The 19,881-nt window shown below is 43.8% G+C and overlaps 1 protein-coding gene across 1 annotated transcript in view; it reads left to right on the top strand.

The window, feature by feature from the left end:
- The window catches only part of UBA1 (ubiquitin like modifier activating enzyme 1), a 2,903,587-nt gene that overhangs the window by 232,969 nt on the left and 2,650,737 nt on the right, over positions 1–19,881 (top strand). The window contains exon 3 of the mRNA XM_044080725.1: positions 17,361–17,419. Coding sequence (XP_043936660.1) covers positions 17,361–17,419 — 59 coding nt within the window. The remainder of the gene's footprint in view (positions 1–17,360; positions 17,420–19,881) is intronic.

The raw sequence follows: 19,881 nt of genomic DNA, 5'->3' as shown, positions 1-19,881 counted from the left end.
CAAAGGTGGTGTCCAGGGTAACTTTGAATCAGGCTATACACTTACCTACCTTCTACCCTAATTCTCAAAAAGGGGAGAGTATACTACATTCCTTGGACATCCACAGACAGCTGCGTTATTTGGACAGAACAAAGCCTTTCAGAAAATCAGAACAGCTCTGTGTCCTATGGTATAGGAGCTCAAGGGAAGCCAATTTCCAAACAGATCATCTCAAAATGGATAGCCCACTGCATACGCTTTTGTTACTCTCTTCATGGTAAAACTGTACCTGCAGGCATCAGATCTCACTCCACAAGGGCCACAGCTACCTCTGCAGCTTTCCTCAGAGGAGTTCCTACCAAAGATATTTTGGAAGCAGCCACTTGGAGTTCTGTGCATACCTTCTCCAAGCACTACCACCTACCATTATACTCCAAACCTTGAGCAGGCTTTGCCACTGCAGTCTTGCAGGGTATTCTGGCTCCTCCTAGTTCCACCTAGTGTCTACCATCCCTTTCTTAGCTTTGGGATTCTACCCATCTGTTATGACTGCAGCTGTATGCACGATGAACATAGTACAGTTTTGTACCTGCCATAAATGTAGATGTTAGAGTGCTAATACAGCTGCAGTCCAGGTTTCCCTCCCTCCTTCCCCTCTTGGGACAGGCCTATTGGCTAACACCTCCTCATACAACCTGATTGGGGTATTCTTTTATGGTGTATTTGCTTGCAACTACTGTATTTTGATTTATATTGCATTGCTTTATTACACAAATGTATGTATTGCCTTCCTTCTGGGGACACCTGACATCTGGGGCAAGAAAAACTGAAGAAAATGGCGTTGGCTGCTTCTTTTATACCCCTGGCGTACTGACGTCAGGGAAGAAGCGACTACAACCGACGCCGGAGCTAGACTTTGGAATTCGGCCGACCGAGGACCCGCCTGATGGCAGGAGAACCCATCTGTTATGACTGCAGCTGTATTAGCACTTGAACATCTACATTTATGGTAGGTACAAAACTGCACTTTCCACTTAGTGCCTGCCACCCCTACTTAGCTTTGGGATTCTACCCATCTGTTATGAATGCAGCTGTATGCACGATGAACATAGTACAGATGTCCTTCATGGATGCATCTGCAGTCATAACAACTGGGTTGTCCTGTCGTCAGGCAGCCCTTCAGTCGGCCGGATTCCAAAGTCCGGGTCCGGCTTCGGCTGATGTCGCACTTCACCCGACGTCATCTCTGTTGGTCTTCGGGTATAAAGGCATCAGCCGACGCCATTTTCCTCAGTCTTTCTTGCCGCGTGGTGCCCGAAGCAGAAGCTGTTCGCAAGTGCCGGTCGGTCGGATCCAGAGATTACTTCTACCGAATACTTCGAAGACTTCTAAAGCTAAGTACCCCGTTGGGGACTCTTTCTTGCCTCAGCCGATGTCAGAAAAAGTTAATAATTGTTTAACCTGTGGGAAACAAATACCTCATAAAGATTTCCACTCTTATTGTCTGCCTTGTTTAGGCCCAGCCCACGACGTAGCAGCCTGTTCGGCCTGTGCTTCGTTAAACTGACTAACGCTTAGGCGTCGGTCGGAGTTTGCTGAACAGTTTTTCGGTTCTGATTTTGCGTACATTATGCTGTCGGATCCTCTGACAACCCAATCTGCCAAAAAACGCAAAGATAAAGACCGACACTCGCGGTCCGCGGTTTCGGCCGAAACCATGGTTAAGCAAACCGCGAGTGTCTCGGTTTCGCCAAACCGAGAAAACTGATCAAAGTACAGCTGAATCTATCTCTACAACTGAGGCCCCTGCTACCACTCTTGAAACGGCCTCAGAAATTTTAACCACTACGGTGGTTGCCACTGACTTATCAGACACCATTCCCTTGGATGTCTCTACCCCAGCACGTGGTGCTGCTAGGCCTCCAGCAGCCATGTCCATTAAGGCCTTCGCCAGGGCTAAAGCAGCAAAGACTAAAACCGTGCCTGTTAAACCCCCTACAACCAGGCCATCCTCTAGTTCTCAAATGCTTACTCTGGCAGAAGATTTAATTTCATTAATTAGAGGATCTCAATCTCACCCAGACAGGGCCTCTCAGCCCCCAGAGAAGAGACCTAGGGCAGAGCCCCCTGAGCCAGTGTCCTCTGAGTCTGCCAATGAAATCAGACATAACTGATAAGCCAGAGGCTCCTTTCTCCAACTTTGAAGACTCTGATGCTGAAGAATCCATTCCAGCTGCTTCCCCACCAGAAGAATTCTCCTTTGGGGAAACCTTACATGCCATGCGAGAGCAGTTCCAATGGCAGCAACAGGATTTTTCAGACTCCAGAAAAAGACTTAGGACCTTTCTGCACCTTCCACAGCACAGGCCCTTAGCTGTACCTCCTGTTCTCTCTGTGGTGGATGATGCTTTCAATGATGTCTGCTCCGCACCAGATTCTTTACCTCCAGCCCCTGCCAAACCAGACAGATTTTACAGGGTGCCAGACACTCATCACCACCTTTACAAGGCCCCACTTGCAGACCCCAAAACTATATCCCAGGGTCCCAAGGCAGTAGCCATGACCATAGCAAAAAACCCTATTCCTTCAGAAAGGGAAGAAAGGTCATTAGACAGATGGGGCAAAAAGGTCTACACTTCAGCTACTCTCTAAGCTAGAGCTTTAAATTGTCAGTTTCACATGATACAATACCAAGAGTTTATGCTTGATCAGTTAACTAAAAAACTAACCACTGATGAATCTATTGATAAGAAATATGTATTAGAAATGGTAAATAACATACAACAGGTTAGTAACCATTCCTTAAAATGTGGCTATGATGCACTGGAGGCTTCATTTAGATCAGCCATGACTGGCACAGTGATAAGAAGGCATGCATGGCTAAAGGAGCAAGCTCTACCGGATCATGTTAAAGCTAAGTTGCTAGATGCTCCTATGGATAAGACAAGTTTGTTTGGTACACCTGCCCAGCAGGTTATGAAGAAAATGGAAGAAAAGGCAAAATCTGTTCAAACGGTTAAAGATTTCTTGCAGGTTCAGCCCCAAGGTTTAGCAGGAACTGGCCTGCCAAAATTGGTCCTTTCCTGACTCCACAAGATCTCAAAGGGCAGGAATAGACGCTCCAGAGGCAGAAACCAATCCAGGGAGGTGCCTACAGAGGACGACAGTGGCAAGGTAACAACAGAGGCACAGACACAACCTCTGCCACTACATCAACTCAACCACAGTGACTTAACCCTAAATCCGCCTACCAGGGAACAAATAGCAGCTCCTCTAGGCGGAAAATTAACCTTATTTTCAAAGAACTGGCACTATATAACAAAAGACAAGTGGATTTTACAAACCATAGATCAAGGTTACCGGTTCCACTTCCACACTTTACCAGTCAAAAGAGGAATGCCAAACCTACCTCCAAATCAAAAAACAGAGGCTCTACAACAGATAATGCAGTTAGCAAACATGAGAGCTGTGGAAAAAGTGCCAACAGCAGAGCAAGGAAAGGGGTTCTACTCCAGACTATTCCTGGTTCCAAGAAAGGAAAAAAGTTGGAGACCAATTCTTGACCTGTCCGCCTTAAATGCATACATCATTGTCCCAAAATTCAAAATGCTGACCCTACAGCAACTTCTTCCCATGCTGGGCAAGGAGTGTTGGCTGGTAACTCTAGATCTCAAGGAGGCATACCTGCACGTCCCCATTCGACCAATCTGCAGAAGATACCTCAGATTTCTTGCAGGATCAGAGCACTATCAATTCTCAGCATTGCCCTTTGGCTTATCTACTGCGCCCAGAGTATTCACAAAATGCCTGGCATCAGTAATCGCCCATTGCAGACTACAGGGAATTCAAATTTACCCATACCTAGACGACTGCCTGCTACAAGGACAACAAAAGCAAGCTGACAACAGATTTACAAAGGGTCATTTACTTGCTGCAAGCATTGGGATACACAGTCAATCTACAAAAGTCAAGGCTGATACCATCCCAAACAAGGACATTCTTGGGCGCGGGATTGAACACAGTAAAACAGATGGCATTCCTAACTACAGAAAAACAAAAAGAACTCCCTCTTTACTTCTTGGCACTAACAAAACTGAACAAGTTAACAGCAAGAAAAGTACTGCAGGCCTTGGGCTTCATGGCATCATGCATAATCTTGGTTCCATTTGCCAGACTACATATGAGAAAACTACAGTGGTACCTAAAGAATTTATGGTCCCAACACAGACACAGCCTAGAAACAGAAATCCCATTACTTCCATGCTTAAAACAGGAGTTCCTATGGTGGGCTCAGGCATGCCAGTCAAACCCAGGGCTACCCTTTCGCAGATGTCAAGCAAGCCAGACCATCACAACAGACGCTTCAGACCTAGGATGGGGGGCCCACATGCTGGACAAATGCGTGCAAGGATTGTGGACACAGGATCAACTTCACCTGCACATCAACCTAAAAGAAATGCTGGCAGTAAAACTGGCAATCCAAAAGTTCAGACCATTTCTCAGAGGGCCAGTTGATGATAAGGACAGAGAACACCACAGTCATGTGGTACATCAACAAACAGCGAGGCACTCATTCAATACCCTCTTTGCAGAATGACTTTGGAGCTGTGGACCCTGGCACTCGGCTACAACATCCAGTTACAGGCAATATTTGTACCGGGAAAGGAGAATACTCTAGCAGACATATTAAGCAGAACCACATCGGATGCCCACGAATGGAAGCTGCACCCGGACATCTTCAAGACCATCTCAAAGAAATGGGGAATGCCTCAGATAGATCTATTTGCATCACCTACCAATCACCAGCTCAAAAAATTCTGCAGAAGGACATTCCACCCACTAGCATGGAAAGTGGATTCGCTCTCCTTCAGCTGGAAAGGCCTAACAGCATATGCATTCCCACCTCTTCCCTTGATACACAAGGTATTACTAAAAATCAAGGAAGAACGTCCAAGGATAATCCTGATAGCTCCAAACTGGCCAAGACAGCACTGGTACCCACTGCTGAGGAGTATGTCTCGGAACAATATGTGGCCAATACCCCTGATGCCTTTGATGTTAACTCAGAACAACTACAGCATCATACATCCAAACCTAAAAACGTTGCAACTGACTGCATGGAACATCACATAGCAGCAGCTAATCCAGAACTTTCCCAAAGAGTTAGAGACATTATTCTTGAAGCACAGACCTTCAACAAGAAGAAACTATGCTGGAAAATGGAAAAGGTTTGTCATTTGGAGTACTGAAAGAGGAAAAGATGTGTCAAACATAGATATGCCTAACATTCTGGAGTACCTAGCCGAACTTCTTCATTCAGGCCTGTCCTACTCCTCCATCAAGATACATGCATCAGCTATTTCAGCAGAATACAGCTTTGATCCACCTGTTTTTTCTCACCCTTTGCTCAGGCAGTTCCTCAGAGGAATCAAGAATGTAAAACCTCCAAGGAAACAACCATTACCAGCTTGGGACCTAAACTTTGTGCTAGAAAAATTGACACTATCACCCTTTGAACCAGCAGCAACAGCAGACCTACAACACCTGTCATGGAAAACTGCTTTCCTACTGGCAATTACTTCAGCAAGGAGGGTTTCAGAACTACAGGCCTTAATGGCAGTGCAACCCTTCCTAATCTTCCACCAAGATAGTGTCTATGAGAACTAATCCTACATTTATGCCTAAGGTGGTATCCAGAGTGTCTTTAAACCAGGCAATCCACCTACCTACCTTCTTTCCCAACCCACAAAACAGAGGGAAAGAATATTGCATACCTTGGATGTACATAGACAGCTACGCTACTATTTGGACAGAACTAAAAGTAGCAGAAAGACTGACCAACTTTTGTAGCCTATGCAACAGGAAGGGAAGGAAAAGCTATTTCCAAACAGACAATCTCCAAATGGATAGGAAATTGCATACGATTCTGTTACTCCTTCCATGGAAAACCAATTCCACAGAACATAAGACCTCATTCTACAAGGGCAACAGCCACTACCACAGCCTTCTTACGAGGAGTGGCAACCAAAGACATTATTGAGGCGGCTACTTGGACCTCCGTGCATACATTTGCCAAGCATTATAATTTGCCTCTATATTCCAGATCCCGAGCAGGGTTTGCCACTGCTGTACTGCAAGGGATCCTAAACTCACCATAATCTAGTTTTATCCTCCTCCCCTTGTTGGCTATGGTATTCTACCCAGTTGTTATGACTGCAGATGCATCCATGAAGGACATAGTAAGTTTTGTACCTACCATAAATGTAGATGTCCGAACTGGATAGCATCTGCAGTCAGGATTACCCTCCCTCCTTCCCCTGTGTGGTACTCCTAGGGTGTTTACCCTCCTAATAGCTAGCTAGTGGGGGGGAGTCTCTTATGGTGTATTTGTTTGTATATATGTACATACATGCTTACTTTTTGTGTTTACCTTCTATCCTTTTGGAAACATTGGCATTTATCCAAATTTTAGCCTTCCATGAGGGCAACTGGCATCTGGGGCAAGAAACACTGAGGAAAATGGCGTCGGCTGATGCCTTTATACCCGAAGACCAACAGAGATGACGTCGGGTGAAGTGCGACATCAGCCGAAGCCGGACCCGGACTTTGGAATCCGGCCGACTGAAGGGCTGCCTGACGACAGGACAACCCAGTTGTTATGACTGCAGATGCTATCCAGTTCGGACATCTACATTTATGGTAGGTACAAAACTGTACTTTTTGTACCTACCATAAATGTAGATGTTCGAGTGCTCATACAGCTGCAGTCCAGGTTTCCCTATTAGGACAGGCCTTATGACAAACACCTTCTCATACAACCTATTTGGGGTATTCTTTTATGGTGTATTTGCTTGCAAACTACTGTGTTTTGATTATTTTATATTGCATGACTACATAAGTTTGTGTTGCCTTCCTTCTGGGGGCACCTGACATTTGGGGCAAGATAAACTGAAGATGGCGTCTGCTGGTTCTCTTATACCCCTGCCGCACTGACGACAGGGAAGAAGCGATTACAACCGACGCCGGACCTAGATTTTGGAATTCGGCCGACCGATGACCCGCCTGACGGCAGGATAACCCATCTGATGTCCTTCAAGAATGCAACTGCAGTCATAACATATGGGTTGTCCTGCCTCAGGCAGCCCTCGGTCGGCCGAATTCCAAAGTCTGGGTCCGGCGTCGGCTGGTGTCGCCTCCTCTGTCACAACGGATGGAGTATAAAGGCATCGGCCGCCGCCATCTTCAGTCTTTCTTGCTGTGCGGTGCCCAAAGCAGAAGCAGTTCGCAAGTGCCGGTCGGTCAGCTCCTGTGTTTTCAGTACCGAAGTCATCTAAAAGCTAAGTACCCCGTTGGGGAACATTTTTTCTTGCCTCAGCCGATGTAAGAACAAATTGAGAAAGTTAATTGTTTGTCTTGTGGTAAAGAAATACCTCATAAGGACTTCCATTCTTACTGTCTTCCTTGCCTGGGCCCAGACCAAGACGTCTCAGCCTGTGCTGCCTATGCTTGCTTTAATAAGCGCACTCTCAGGCGCCGGGCAGAATTTGCTGAAGACTTTTTCGGCGAATCCTTTGCGTATATCATGCCGTCGGATCTACCGACAGCTCAATCTTCCAAAAAACGGAAGGACCGGGACCGGCATCCTTGGCCCGCGTCCTCTACCGATACTACTCCTAGACCTTCTGCTAGTGCTTCGGTCCCTGCGGAAGCAGTAATTCAACCTCTCCAGGCCGACGACAGAGCGTTAACTCGTCCTTCGGTCCCGGAGACCTCTCTAGTACCGGTTGTTGATTTTCCTCCGGAAACGGAAGTTCTTGATTTACCCGACACCATTCCGGTGGACAAGGTCACTCCTGCACGTGAGGCTGCTAGGCCTCCTGTATCTATGTTCATCAAGGCCTTTGCATGTGCTCAGGCCGCCAGCCAGGCTAAGGCCCATCCTAAACCTGCTGTCCAGGCCCCCCCCTCTGATAAACAGATAATGTCTCTTGCTGCAGACCTTATTTCCCTTATCAGGGGGTCTCAGCCTCACCCAGACAGAGGTTCTCAGCCTCCTGCAGAGAAAACGCCTAGAACTGAGCAGACTGAAAACCTCTCTTCAGATGAGGCCTCTGGGGATTCTGAGCATTCTGATATTCAGGAAGAATCCTTCCAGGCCTATGAGGACTCTGATGCTGAGGGATCAATTCCCTCTGCCTCTCCTCCAGAGGATTTCTCGTTTGGTGAAGTCCTGCACTCAATGAGGGAACATTTCCAATGGCAGGGTCAGGAATTCTCTGATTCCAGGAAAAGGCTCCGTACCTTCCTAAAGCTTCCCCAGCACAGACCTTTAGCTATTCCTCCTGTGATGGATGTTTTGGATGATGTCTTCTCCGATTCCAGTGCTAACCCTGATTCTCTCCCCCCTGCTCCTGTCAAGCCAGACAGATATTAGAGAGTCCCTGACACTCCCAAACATCTCTAAGGCCCACACCGTGGATTTAGAAACTATTTCACAGGGTCCCAAGGGAGTGGCTACCTCCACTGCCAAGAATCCTTTGCCAGCGGATAGGGACGCCAGGTAAAAAAGTTTATACCTCTACCACCCTAGCCATGAGGTCACTTAACTGCCTTTTTCATATGATTCAATACCAAGATTTTTTACTGGATGATTTACAAAAAAAGTTAGCCTCTCCTGCGCCTATTTACAGAAAGGCATTGCAGGATCACATACATAACACTCAGCAGGTTAACAATCATTTTCTTCAGTGTGGTTATGATGCATTGGAGGCTTCATGTAGGGCAGCTATGACTGGGGCTGTGATACGTAGACATGCTTGGTTAAAAGATCAGCCACTGCCAGACCATGTCAAAGTAAAGTTACTTGATGCACCTCTGGAAAAACAGAAGCGTTTTGGCGCTAATGCAGATGATGTGTTGAAGTCCATTGAGGAAAAAGCTAAGTCAGTACAGACAGTCAAGGATTTCCTCCAGGTTCAGCCACCCAGATTCAGTAGAAACTGGCCTTCAAAGAATTGGTCCTTCCCAGACTCGTACAAGTTTCAAAGGGGAAAGAACAGGCGTGGCCGAGGCCAATACCGGGGCTCCTACAGGGGCCGCCAATGGCAACCTACAAAGCAAAGAAGTGCTGCAGCCAGCCCAGCTGCACCACAAGGACAATCACAATGACTTGACTTTCATACCGCCTACAAGGGCTCAGAGAGAAGCACCCTTAGGTGGAAAATTATCCTTATTCTCAAAAAACTGGCATATCTTAACCAAGGACAGCTGGATTCTGGATTTAATAGACAAGGGCTACAGATTCCACTTCCATACTTTACCTACAAGACAAGGCATGCCAAACCTGCCACACCATCAAAGGGCAGAGGCATTCATTCAAGTTTCAAAGCTATTCAGTATAAAAGCAATAGAAAAGGTACCTCCTCAGGAACAAGGCCAGGGATTTTATTCGACTGTTCCTTGTTCCAAGAAAGGAAAACAAATGGAGGCCTATACTGGACTTGTCTACTCTAAATACCTTTCTCATTGTGCCAAAGTTCAAAATGCTGACGTTACAGCAACTCCTTCCCATGCTGGGCAAGGGGTCTTGGCTGGACACTCTGGACCTCAAGGAGGCATTACCTGCATGTCCCAATCAGACAAAGCTGCAGAAGATACCTCAGATTTCTTGCAGGGACAGAGCATTATTAATTCTCAGCATTGCCGTTTGGCTTATCTACTGCGCCCAGTGTGTTCACGAAATGCCTGGCATCAGTATTGGCACACTGCAGACTCCAGGGAATTCAAATATACCCCTATCTGGACGACTGCCTCACACAAGCAGACAACTGACAAACCTTAATAAAAAACTTGGACTATGTCATGCAATTACTACAGGCCTTGGGATACACAGTCAACATTCAGAAATCAAGACTACTGCCATCCCAATAGATTATTTTCCTAGGAGCCAAACTGGACACAAACAAATGGCCTACCTCACAGAGGAAAAACGGCAGTTACCAGAGTACTTCAAAGGCCTAGCACAGCTCTCCCAGCTGACTGCAAGGAAACTCCTGCAGACCCTGGGGTTCATGGCATCATGCATTCTTCTGCTACCTTTGACAAGACTTCATATGAGAAAGCTGCAATGGTATTTGAAAAGCTTATGGTCCCAACACAGCCAAAGCCTAGAGGACGTAATCCCACTTATTCCATGTCTGCAAAAAGAATTCTTGTGGTGGGCTCAAGCAAGTCAATTAAACAAAGGCATGTCTTTCAACAGACCTCAAGCAGGTCAAATAATTACAACAGACGCCTCAGACCATGGATGGGGGGCGCACATGGAGGACAGATGCGTTCAAGGTCAATGGACACCAAAGGAAAGACATCTGCACATAAACCAAAAAGAGATGTTGGCAGTGATACATGCAATCGAGTTTTTTGAAAAATCACTGCAGCAAGGACATTTACTAATACGGACAGACAACACCGCTGTCATGCGGTATATAAACAAGCAGGGAGGGACTCATTCATACCCCCTCTGCAGACTAACAATGATTCTCTGGGGAAAAAGCACAGAGTCTGAAGATACACCTGCAATCCCAGTTTGTGCCAGGCAAGGACAATGTACCGGCGGACAAGCTAAGCAGAAATTTCTTGGATCGACACGAATGGATGCTGCATCCCTACATTTTCTCACAAATAAAGACATGGGGAAGACCGGACAGATCTCTTTGCGTCTCACACGAGTTATCACCTGGAAAAGTTCTGTACCAGGACCTACCATGCTCTAGCCTGGACAACGGATGCTCTCTCCTTCAGCTGGAATTCCCTAAAAATTTATGCATTTCCTCTGCCACTGTTGACCAAGGTGATCCTGAAGATCAAAGCAGAACAACCAACAGGCATTTTGATAGCTCCAGACTGGCCAAAGCAACACTGGTACCGGTTGCTGTTGAGCATAACTCTGTCCAAACCGTGGCCTCTGCCCCTATGGCCCCTGCTCCTAACACAACACAACTACAGGACTGTTCACCAAAACCTGAAAACATTACATCTGACAGCCTGGAGGTTACCTTAACTCCTTCCGCTTCCAATCTTTCCAAGGCAGTTCAGGTCATCTTATTGGAAGCACGCAGACCGTCCACCAGAAAAACCTATTCAGCCAAGTGGAAGAGATTCAGCATCTGGGCTGCCAACGGGGGTCAGGATACAACAGTACTGAGTATACCTCAGATATTGGAATACTTGGCGGAAATGTTTCATTCTGGACACTCATATTCTTCCATAAAGATTCATGCCTCAGCAATCTCAGCAAGATACAGTTGTGATCCACCAGTGTTCTCACATCCTTTGCTAAGACCGTTCCTGAGAGGGATAAATAATATCAAGCCTCCCAGAAAACAACCAGTACCCGCATGGGACCTCAATTTTGTATTGGAAAAATTCTCTCTTCCTCCCTTTGAGCCAGCAGCAACCTCAGCGATGCAATTTCTATCATGGAAAACGTTTTTTTCTATTGGCAGTCACATCAGCAAGAAGAGTCTCTGAGATACAGGCACTCATGGCAGTACCTCCTTTCCTCATTTTTCATCAGGACAGAGTCTCTCTAAGAACAAATCCTTCTTTCATGCCAAAGGTAATTTCCAGGGTGTCTCTAAATCAAGCTATTCACCTTCCTTCTTTCTTCCCCAATCCTCAAAATAGAGGGGAAAGACTGCTGCATACCTTGGACATACACAGGCAACTACGCTACTACTTGGACAGAACTAAGGCCACCAGAAAGTCTGACCAGCTGTTGGTAGCCTATGCTGCTGGAATACAAGGAAAAGCAATCTCCAAGCAAACAATTTCAAAATGGATTGGGCACTGTATCAGACTGTGTGCTATTCTTACCATGGAAAGTGTGCCAGCCAATATTAGGCCACATTCCACCAGAGCTATAGCCACATCCACAGCTTTCCTAAGAGGAGTGGCTACAAAGGACATTCTAGAGGCTGCTACATGGAGCTGCGTGCATACTTTTACCAAACACTACAACCTGCCTTTATACTCCAGATCCCGAGTAGGCTTTGCTTTGGCAGTCCTGCAGGGCATTTTAGCTACACCATCTTTTTCTTAGCTCCATCCACCCCCAGCTTGGCTATGGTATTCAACCCATATGTTATGACTGCAGTTTCATTCTTGAAGGACATAGTACAGTTTTGAACCTACCATAAATGTAGATGTCCGATAGATATGCAACTGCAGTCGGATTTTCCCTCCCTCCTTCCCCTCATTTCTTTCTTTTGGGTCCATTCCCCCTGTTCCTTTTAGCTGGGGGTATCTCCTATGGTGTATCTGTTTATTACTGTTGTGCATGTCTGGAATTGTTTATCCATTCATCAAATTTAGCCTTCCTAGGAGGGCACCTGGCATCTGGGGCAAGAAACACTGAAGATGGCGTCGGCCGATGCCTTTATACTCTAGCCGTTGTGACGTCGGAGAGGAGGCGACACCAGCCGACGCCGGACCCAGACTTTGGAATTCGCCCGACCGAGGGCTGCCTGAGGCAGGACAACCCATATGTTATGACTGCAGTTGCATATCTATCTGACATCTACATTTATGGTAGGTACAAAACTGTACTTTCCATTGGTTGCTCTTCTCCATTTTCCTACGTTTTATGCACTCTTTTTTTATTCCCTTTTATGTAGGAACTATAGCATTGTAGCAGCAAATACCTTATGACATTACAGCATTCTGCAGCACTTTGTGCTGCTCTGACAACAGATATTTTAACATATGCAGTCTCACTAAATACTTTCAGGGCTTTTTCAGCTGCATCAGCCTACGAGGTCATATTTTTTGTTCTTGTGAGGTCACACAGTATGTCGTGACTGCTCAGTGGATAGGGGTTGCACTTCAGGTATTGATTTCACTGCACAAATAAGCTGCTTGCATAGTTGAGTTTTTTCCTTCCTTGCTGCTGTTAATGTGAATGTAGAGCAATCTTGTAGCCAGGAAGTCTGCCTTTTCCCAGACCAGGGCCTTAGGAGTATATTAAAATTAACTGTGGAACCATTAGCCACCCTTCTCTCTCCACTATGGATACATGCTCCAGATTATTGGATTTAGGAAGATGACTGTGTATAGGAAGATACAGTGGTGCAATGATTACAGTTGCTGCCTTAAAGCACTTGGTTCGCCAGATCGGTTCATGGCTGTGATGCCTTATGCAGTCTGTACACCCTACCTGTGCCCACATGGGCTTTTGTCAGGTGCTCCTGTTTCCACCACATTGAAAAGTTTTGCCATAGGTGAACAGATCCTCCAAATGGTCTTTGCATGTGGGTGCCATCCATGACTTAGTGTTTATCTTGTAATCTGCTGGTATCCAGTCCAGGATTAGTTTCTCTACTTTGCTTGCACTAACTGCCAAGATAATTTTGGAGTCCCTCACTACCCTAAACATGATTAAGCAGGTAACTGAAGAATGGTCGGTGAATGGATGAACTTGTATACTTCTAAAGCACTTTGAATTTTATTATTCAGACAGCAAAAACAAGTATATGTACTGCAGTATTTATGCTTCTGTAAAAGTAACAGGCATGCAGGTATTTTTCAAAGATGCATTACCTTTTTTGTTAAATTACTAAAATTTGGGTACAGATTTTAAGTGAACTTCAAGAAAAAATGATGGAAAAAAATGCAGGCATAAAACACTACATTAAGCACAAAATATCCATATTTTGTTTGCGCTCACAACTTGTGGATTTTTCATCTTGTACATGTCTTACAGGTTTTTCAGACCATAATGCATAGCTGAAACTACCTTATCAAATGCATGCCTCAGAGTTTGGCAACACTTTAAATCAGTCTTCGCTTCAATTTAGATAACTTTTCAGGAGTCTCTTTAGTGACTCATCTGTTCACCCAAGCAATACAAGTGATCCGACAGCTCATAATTAGAACTCCAGGGAAAAGAAACCCCAAACATCTCTTTATCCAAATCCCCACCACCACAGGGGATTTCATCTGTAAAGTCTCCGTGATGGTGGGACGAAAGTCCATAGAGTTTTACTTGCAAGTGGTTAGCAATGTTTTTTTACATTGAAATTTTGCTTTTCAGATTGATCGTTCATTGTGATTCCTTTCTGTAGGAGTCACCATGACCGATTTTTTTTTTTTTTTTTTTTTTTTTTATATAAAAAAACAGTTTTAATGTAAGCAGCAGTGGTTCAGTACCTATAAGCGCATGAAGAGTTCTAGTTTAGTGCTCAGCAACTGCTACTTAAACTTAACTGTCATTCATTGTGGGTCCTACGGAAAACCATAATGAACGATCTGCTATCGTTCTAAAAGCCAAAGATTTAACTGGAAGAGCAGTTGTGAAATGCAACTGAAACCTCCCTATGCCGTTCCTCTCAACCTGTTAGAGCAGCAAATCTTGACAGATGAGAGAGAAATGACTAACAATAGGGACATATATTTTGAATTTGTTTTTACAAACTTGGAATGGTACTAGAATAACAGGGTTACTGTTGGCTTGCAGTTTATGAACAATATTATGTCTGAAACTCACTAAACAAACTACAAACGGAACTAAAGGAAGCACAATGCATGATCGTTGGAAAAAAAGTTTTTGTAATGAGTAGTTTGCACCTATAAGTGCTCAACACTTGCTTTTTACATTAAAACTTCGTTTTTGAAATGATTGTTTTGCTTCCCAGAAAGTATATAAAAATACTTACAGTACAAAGATCCAATCCAGATGTGACAGGAACAGAAAAAAAAAACAATTGGAAGTTCACACTGGGAGCTAAAACTTGACTTGAATTGAAGAAATATAGGAAATGTATTCCCACACATTGTATTAGGCAACTTTCAATACTTTTTTCCCTGCAGCTCTAAGGCCTGTTGTCCTTTCCCATTGTTTTTTGCACATTTGTCACACCTCTTCAATTCTCCTTTTATTAGACCAAACCTCAACTCCTAAGTAACATACCTCCAAGCTTGTCAGTACCTTTGAATGCTCAAGAGTGCTTGTATCACTGATTGGTTTTGTTGGTTTCTTCTGCTCCTTCCTTCTCTTCAGCTCAGGAGTTTGATTTTACCCCCGTCTCAACTTCACTTAACTGCCTGGATTGAGTTTTATGCCTTTTGGACATCTTTTTATGAGGTCATGCAGCATGTACATGAAGCAAGAAAACCTGCTATTAGGAATTAGTTTATTGGCAATCAGGATTTTTCTTGTTGCTGCCTAGCCAGTAACGAGGGTTCCTTTTAAGGACTTCTGGCCTGATTCCCTTCTCAAAGGTACATTTTGGAGGCATTTCAGCACGTCTGCCCATGAATCCTCCCCTTCTCTGTTTGGTAAAACAATTTCTTAAGGGGGTTTTGCATATTGGGTGTCTTTGAAAACATATGGGCCCCTTCTTGGGATTTAACTTTTCCAGCACAGTTACTTTCTCTTTAAATCGGCCTGATAAACTGGTTTAAAGTGTATTGGTAATGTTCTGAATCATCTTTGCTTTACAATTATTTAATTTCCAGTTATATTCCTCATGTTAATGTTGTAAGTGATTTTTGTAAAGGTTAGCCTTTACATTTTTTGGTTTTACGGTTTAGTTTTCGTCTAGTCACACCCACAAAATGCTGTGGTAAGAAATGGCCCACGTCTATAGAAAGGCATCTTGGTGTGATGTCAGTACTACCTCGCATGTTTCTCAAGGTACTGTGTCCCATCTGCGACACCTAGTTTAACTTGTCTTTCTAGGAAGCAACCTCCAACTGAAGCCTTTAGCATAGAAATATAGTAGATGTTCTTCGTGTTTTATTGTTGCAGTCATCACATTTGGGTTATCTGCCTGCAGGTAGCCCTCAACCGGCCTGAATACCAGAGTCAAGAAGACCCCCTTAATGATTGTGTTCCAGGCAGTATTTGCTAGGGAAGGGTTGGATACTAGAAGCATTCCAAAGGCAGTAACTTGGTCTTCTGAATATTCACAAAGCATGCAAACTGGATTCTTTTTCCAGGTCCAGGAATGGCTTTGCTATTGTCATTCTGCAGGAGCTTCTGGATTATTATCTCTCTCCCTCCTGGGTGCAATAGGGTTTATTATCCTATTTAACCAAAAGACTACTACAGCAGTGAGAATGGTAAACCTAGTACATTCATGTAAGTTGCAGTTACTTTAATATATATTTAAATTCCTCACTGCTGCATTAGCTGCACTGTCACCCATCATTTCCATTCAGTTGTATGTAATTAATGTTGAGAGTTTTTTATTACTGTTGTATCTTTTGAGGCTCAGGATGAGTCAACTCTCTATGGGCAAGAAAGTTCCCTCAAACTGGCTAACCAGTTGGCAGTCTGAGTGAATGTGTGGGATGGAGACTTGAGTGCTGAGAAGCTGGTTGTGTCCTGGTCAGGATACAACCCCTACAGCCAAAAGGCTACTGCAACAGTGATATGTTCTAAAATCTTTTGCTATGGGAAGTGCAATTTAAACAAATATACTTAACTGTCTGGGAGATGCCTACCACTCTTAGCATGAGTATTTAACCTTACTACTCCTTTGCAGGAAGCTGAATTGGTGGGTAAGAAAGGTCTCATGATCGTATTGAAGTATGTTCCCTATCCAACTAAAATGTTGGATGTTGTCCTAGGTGGACATATGCTGTGGGTGGGGGAAGCTCCTGAGCTCTTTCAGAATGTGTGGATTTGAGGAGCACCTAGCAGTGAAATCACAGATCTGAGGATTAAAGAAACAGGGGCTTGTTCAGATACAGCTGCATTTTTATTTACCCAAGTTGTCTCTTTGGGCCATTCTTTTAGCTAGCCGAGGGGTTATTACTTTGTGTATTGTACTTGATACTTTACATACAATCAAAAAAAAGACCAGATGATGGCACAGGCTGGCTTTACTGTATCTGGGAATGCAGGCATGCATACTCCCATGAAGAAAGTGCAGTTCTGCACCTGATACTTGCAAAGCTGTGTGGCTGGTTGGATATTGTCTGCCTTTGGCAATTTCCCATGTGCACGAAGTTACACATCAACAATGATCCTCCAATACCCAATGTGATAAATTAATCATACAGCTGTAATTTTCTTTCGGTATACATAAAACTTGACTTGCACTTGGCACATCAAGTATGGTAAGTGGCATATTTGAATAAGCATTTTAACTTGAATATGTTAAAATGTGAAATTGTATAACCTTGCTCTGTTTTTGTCGTAATGATTTTAATGGTAGATGTGCATATTTTTTTTTAAGGTGACTGCGTATTTTGTGCTGCAAGGTATTGCATGATCATGCAGTTTTTTTTGCATTGTGTTTTCTGTGAAGATGGTAATGCATTTCTGCCAGAGTAGAAAATCAGTTTAGTTTTGATTTGTCATGTTTTGTTTTTTTTAGGGTATGGCCAGAAATGGAACAGAATCAGAAATTGATGAGGGGCTTTACTCCAGACAGCTGTAAGTAATAGTTTATTTTTGAGAGATGATGATTGGTCTTAATTTCTGTTGCACTTCAACAGGATTTAAAAATAGTGTTTACTCGACTGCTTTAAAAAAAAAAAGGCAAATGTGAATGGGGTTAGCTGTAAGAGTAGAATTAATTTTCTTAAATTCAGGTGTGCTGTGTTCCAAAATATTTAATTTCTGCAGATTTATTTTCTTGCCCTTTTCAGTTGTCTGTATACTGTTAAGGTGGTTGAGATTTGTGCATGCTGTTTTATGTATAGAATAAGTAATTTCTAGAAGGAGGTAAATGTTGCTTTGAGATGTCAGTGGTTGTAAAATGAAAACTTGGAACTAAGTTGTCACAGACTTTGTGCATTCACTTACTTGCTGTGTCCTGTATTGGTGTTAAGTGGTAGTATCCAAAGAAAAACATAACAGTGCTGCATTATAGTGTTGGAATGTAAATTGATTAACTTAAACAGAGCTTTTAAGACAGAGGTTTGACTCTTACAGATTTAATTTTTTTAATAAACTAAAATTATTAGAAAAACAATTATTTAAAATACAGGGGGAATAAGGATCCACGGACATTGAGTGAGTGGAAGAGCCTCAGATGTTCCCACATTATTTAAACTCTTATTTCATAATGTTAACGAGAAGTATTCGGCTCTGGGGAAGAAATATCAGGGTGCCACCCTTATTAGCAGGGTTTAAAAAAAAATGCGTCATAAACAGGTTAAGCATTCCCACTGCTCTAGTAGCCTTTAGGCTGTATGGGTTATGCCAAGACACAAAACTGGCCAGCTTCCAAAAGCTGTGGCTACTTCCATGCCTTCACTCTAATTGCTGAATAGGCAACCCTGTGAAAGGAAAATAAACAGTAAAGAATCTTAAATACTTGATGTACTGCGGTGGTAGTGCTGCAATAGCGTTGTCGCCTCATAGCAAGATGTTGTCCCGTTCGATTCTCAGCTAGAGCATCTTCTGTGTGGAGGCATATGTGAATGGGGCGTGCCTTCGTTGAAGGTTGTGCGTCGGGGCGGGTAACCCGGTACATAAAAATCCACTACCAATCATTAGCGGACCGGAGTTCCGCTCTGGCGACCCCCAACTGGGAAAAGCTGAAAGATGCAAACAAATCTTGAATACTTGATGCTTCATGGAAAAGCAGCTCACAGGGTTTTCAGGACCAACAGCTGGCCTTCAGCTTCTGTTCTGGCTGAAAAGTACTCAGTGGGGAACCCTGGCACACAGAATATTGCAATTTTATTTAATTATGGTTTATTTCACTTGGTCTTTGTCCCCCTTCTAATATAAGTCTCATTAGGAACTACTGTTTTTAACTGGGGCTAATTAGAGGGCTTTTACGGACTATGTATACTGCTTGTGTAAACTTGGTGAATTTTATAAACTGTCTGGAAGCGTGTTATTTGGGCAGAAGCTTATACAGAGTATGTTTACCCTTTGTGTTCACTTTGTAACAACTAACTTGCCATTTCTCTTATGTCAGACTAAAATATTTGCAGGAGTTATTGACGAGATTTGAGTGCTCTTGTGAATTATTTTAGGGAGTGTGTGTGCACACTCAAATGTAAATGTGCTGTTTGTGAATAATGTTTTAACTTTGGCTTCCATCTCAAGCAAAGCTTACTGTATTTAGTGTCCTCAGTCACAGCATGGATACTTGCTCCTACTGGTGTGACTTCTGCTATTTCTAGGAAGAGAAACTTTCCAAAGAGCTGTTGCCAACTCCAGAGGTTCAGTTAATACCTCAGCTGATGATGGGTGACTTTACAGTGACAAGTCATTCCTTAAACCATCCGCTCAACTCAGCCGTCATGAATTGGGGTCAACCATGTTCTCTTGGTCTGTTCCACTGCCCTAAACAGGCATGGTAGAACCAACTTTTCGGAGGCAAGGGAGTCTGACAGATGCTGCTTGATGTGGCTGGGGCAGGTACCCTCTTGACGACTGGGCATAAGTATTTTCTCAATGTCTATGAAGGAAAAACAAATGGTTAAGGTTATAACAAGTTTATATTCTGTAGTCCTATCTCACCCTCTCTTAAATATGGGTTCGGTGCCGATCTTCGGCTCTGACTCGGCCGATTAGAAAGCTCGAAGTTTCTCAGTTGGCTTGTGGTAAGATAGGTAGCCCATAGTACACTAGTAAGAATCCCCAGATCTCGTTTGCCGCATCTACGAGTTAAGAAGTGCTCTTGGCCGTGGCTAAGCTGGATTTTCATCATTCTTGTCTATAGAGATGGTTTTTGATATTAGCTTAGTATAATTAGCTTAATTGATATAGTAGTAAATTAGTGTGTTATGAATATTTGCAAAGTTGTTAAACTTGTTAGCATCGCTTCCGCAGGCCCCTTTTCTTCTGAGTGGTATCCCTTCTTTGGTGTGCTGTTTTTGGCTATATTTAGATACCTTAGGCGTAGCTCCGTGTTTGGGTTAGGACCTTTTCTAAAC

This window comes from Protopterus annectens, chromosome 8.part0 (assembly GCF_019279795.1).
Source record: "Protopterus annectens isolate FY-2018-M chromosome 8.part0, PAN1.0, whole genome shotgun sequence".
NCBI classification, from domain to species: domain Eukaryota; kingdom Metazoa; phylum Chordata; order Ceratodontiformes; family Protopteridae; genus Protopterus; species Protopterus annectens.
The sequence above is the reverse complement of the archived record's forward strand: the minus strand, read 5'-3'. Positions and strand labels throughout refer to the sequence as shown.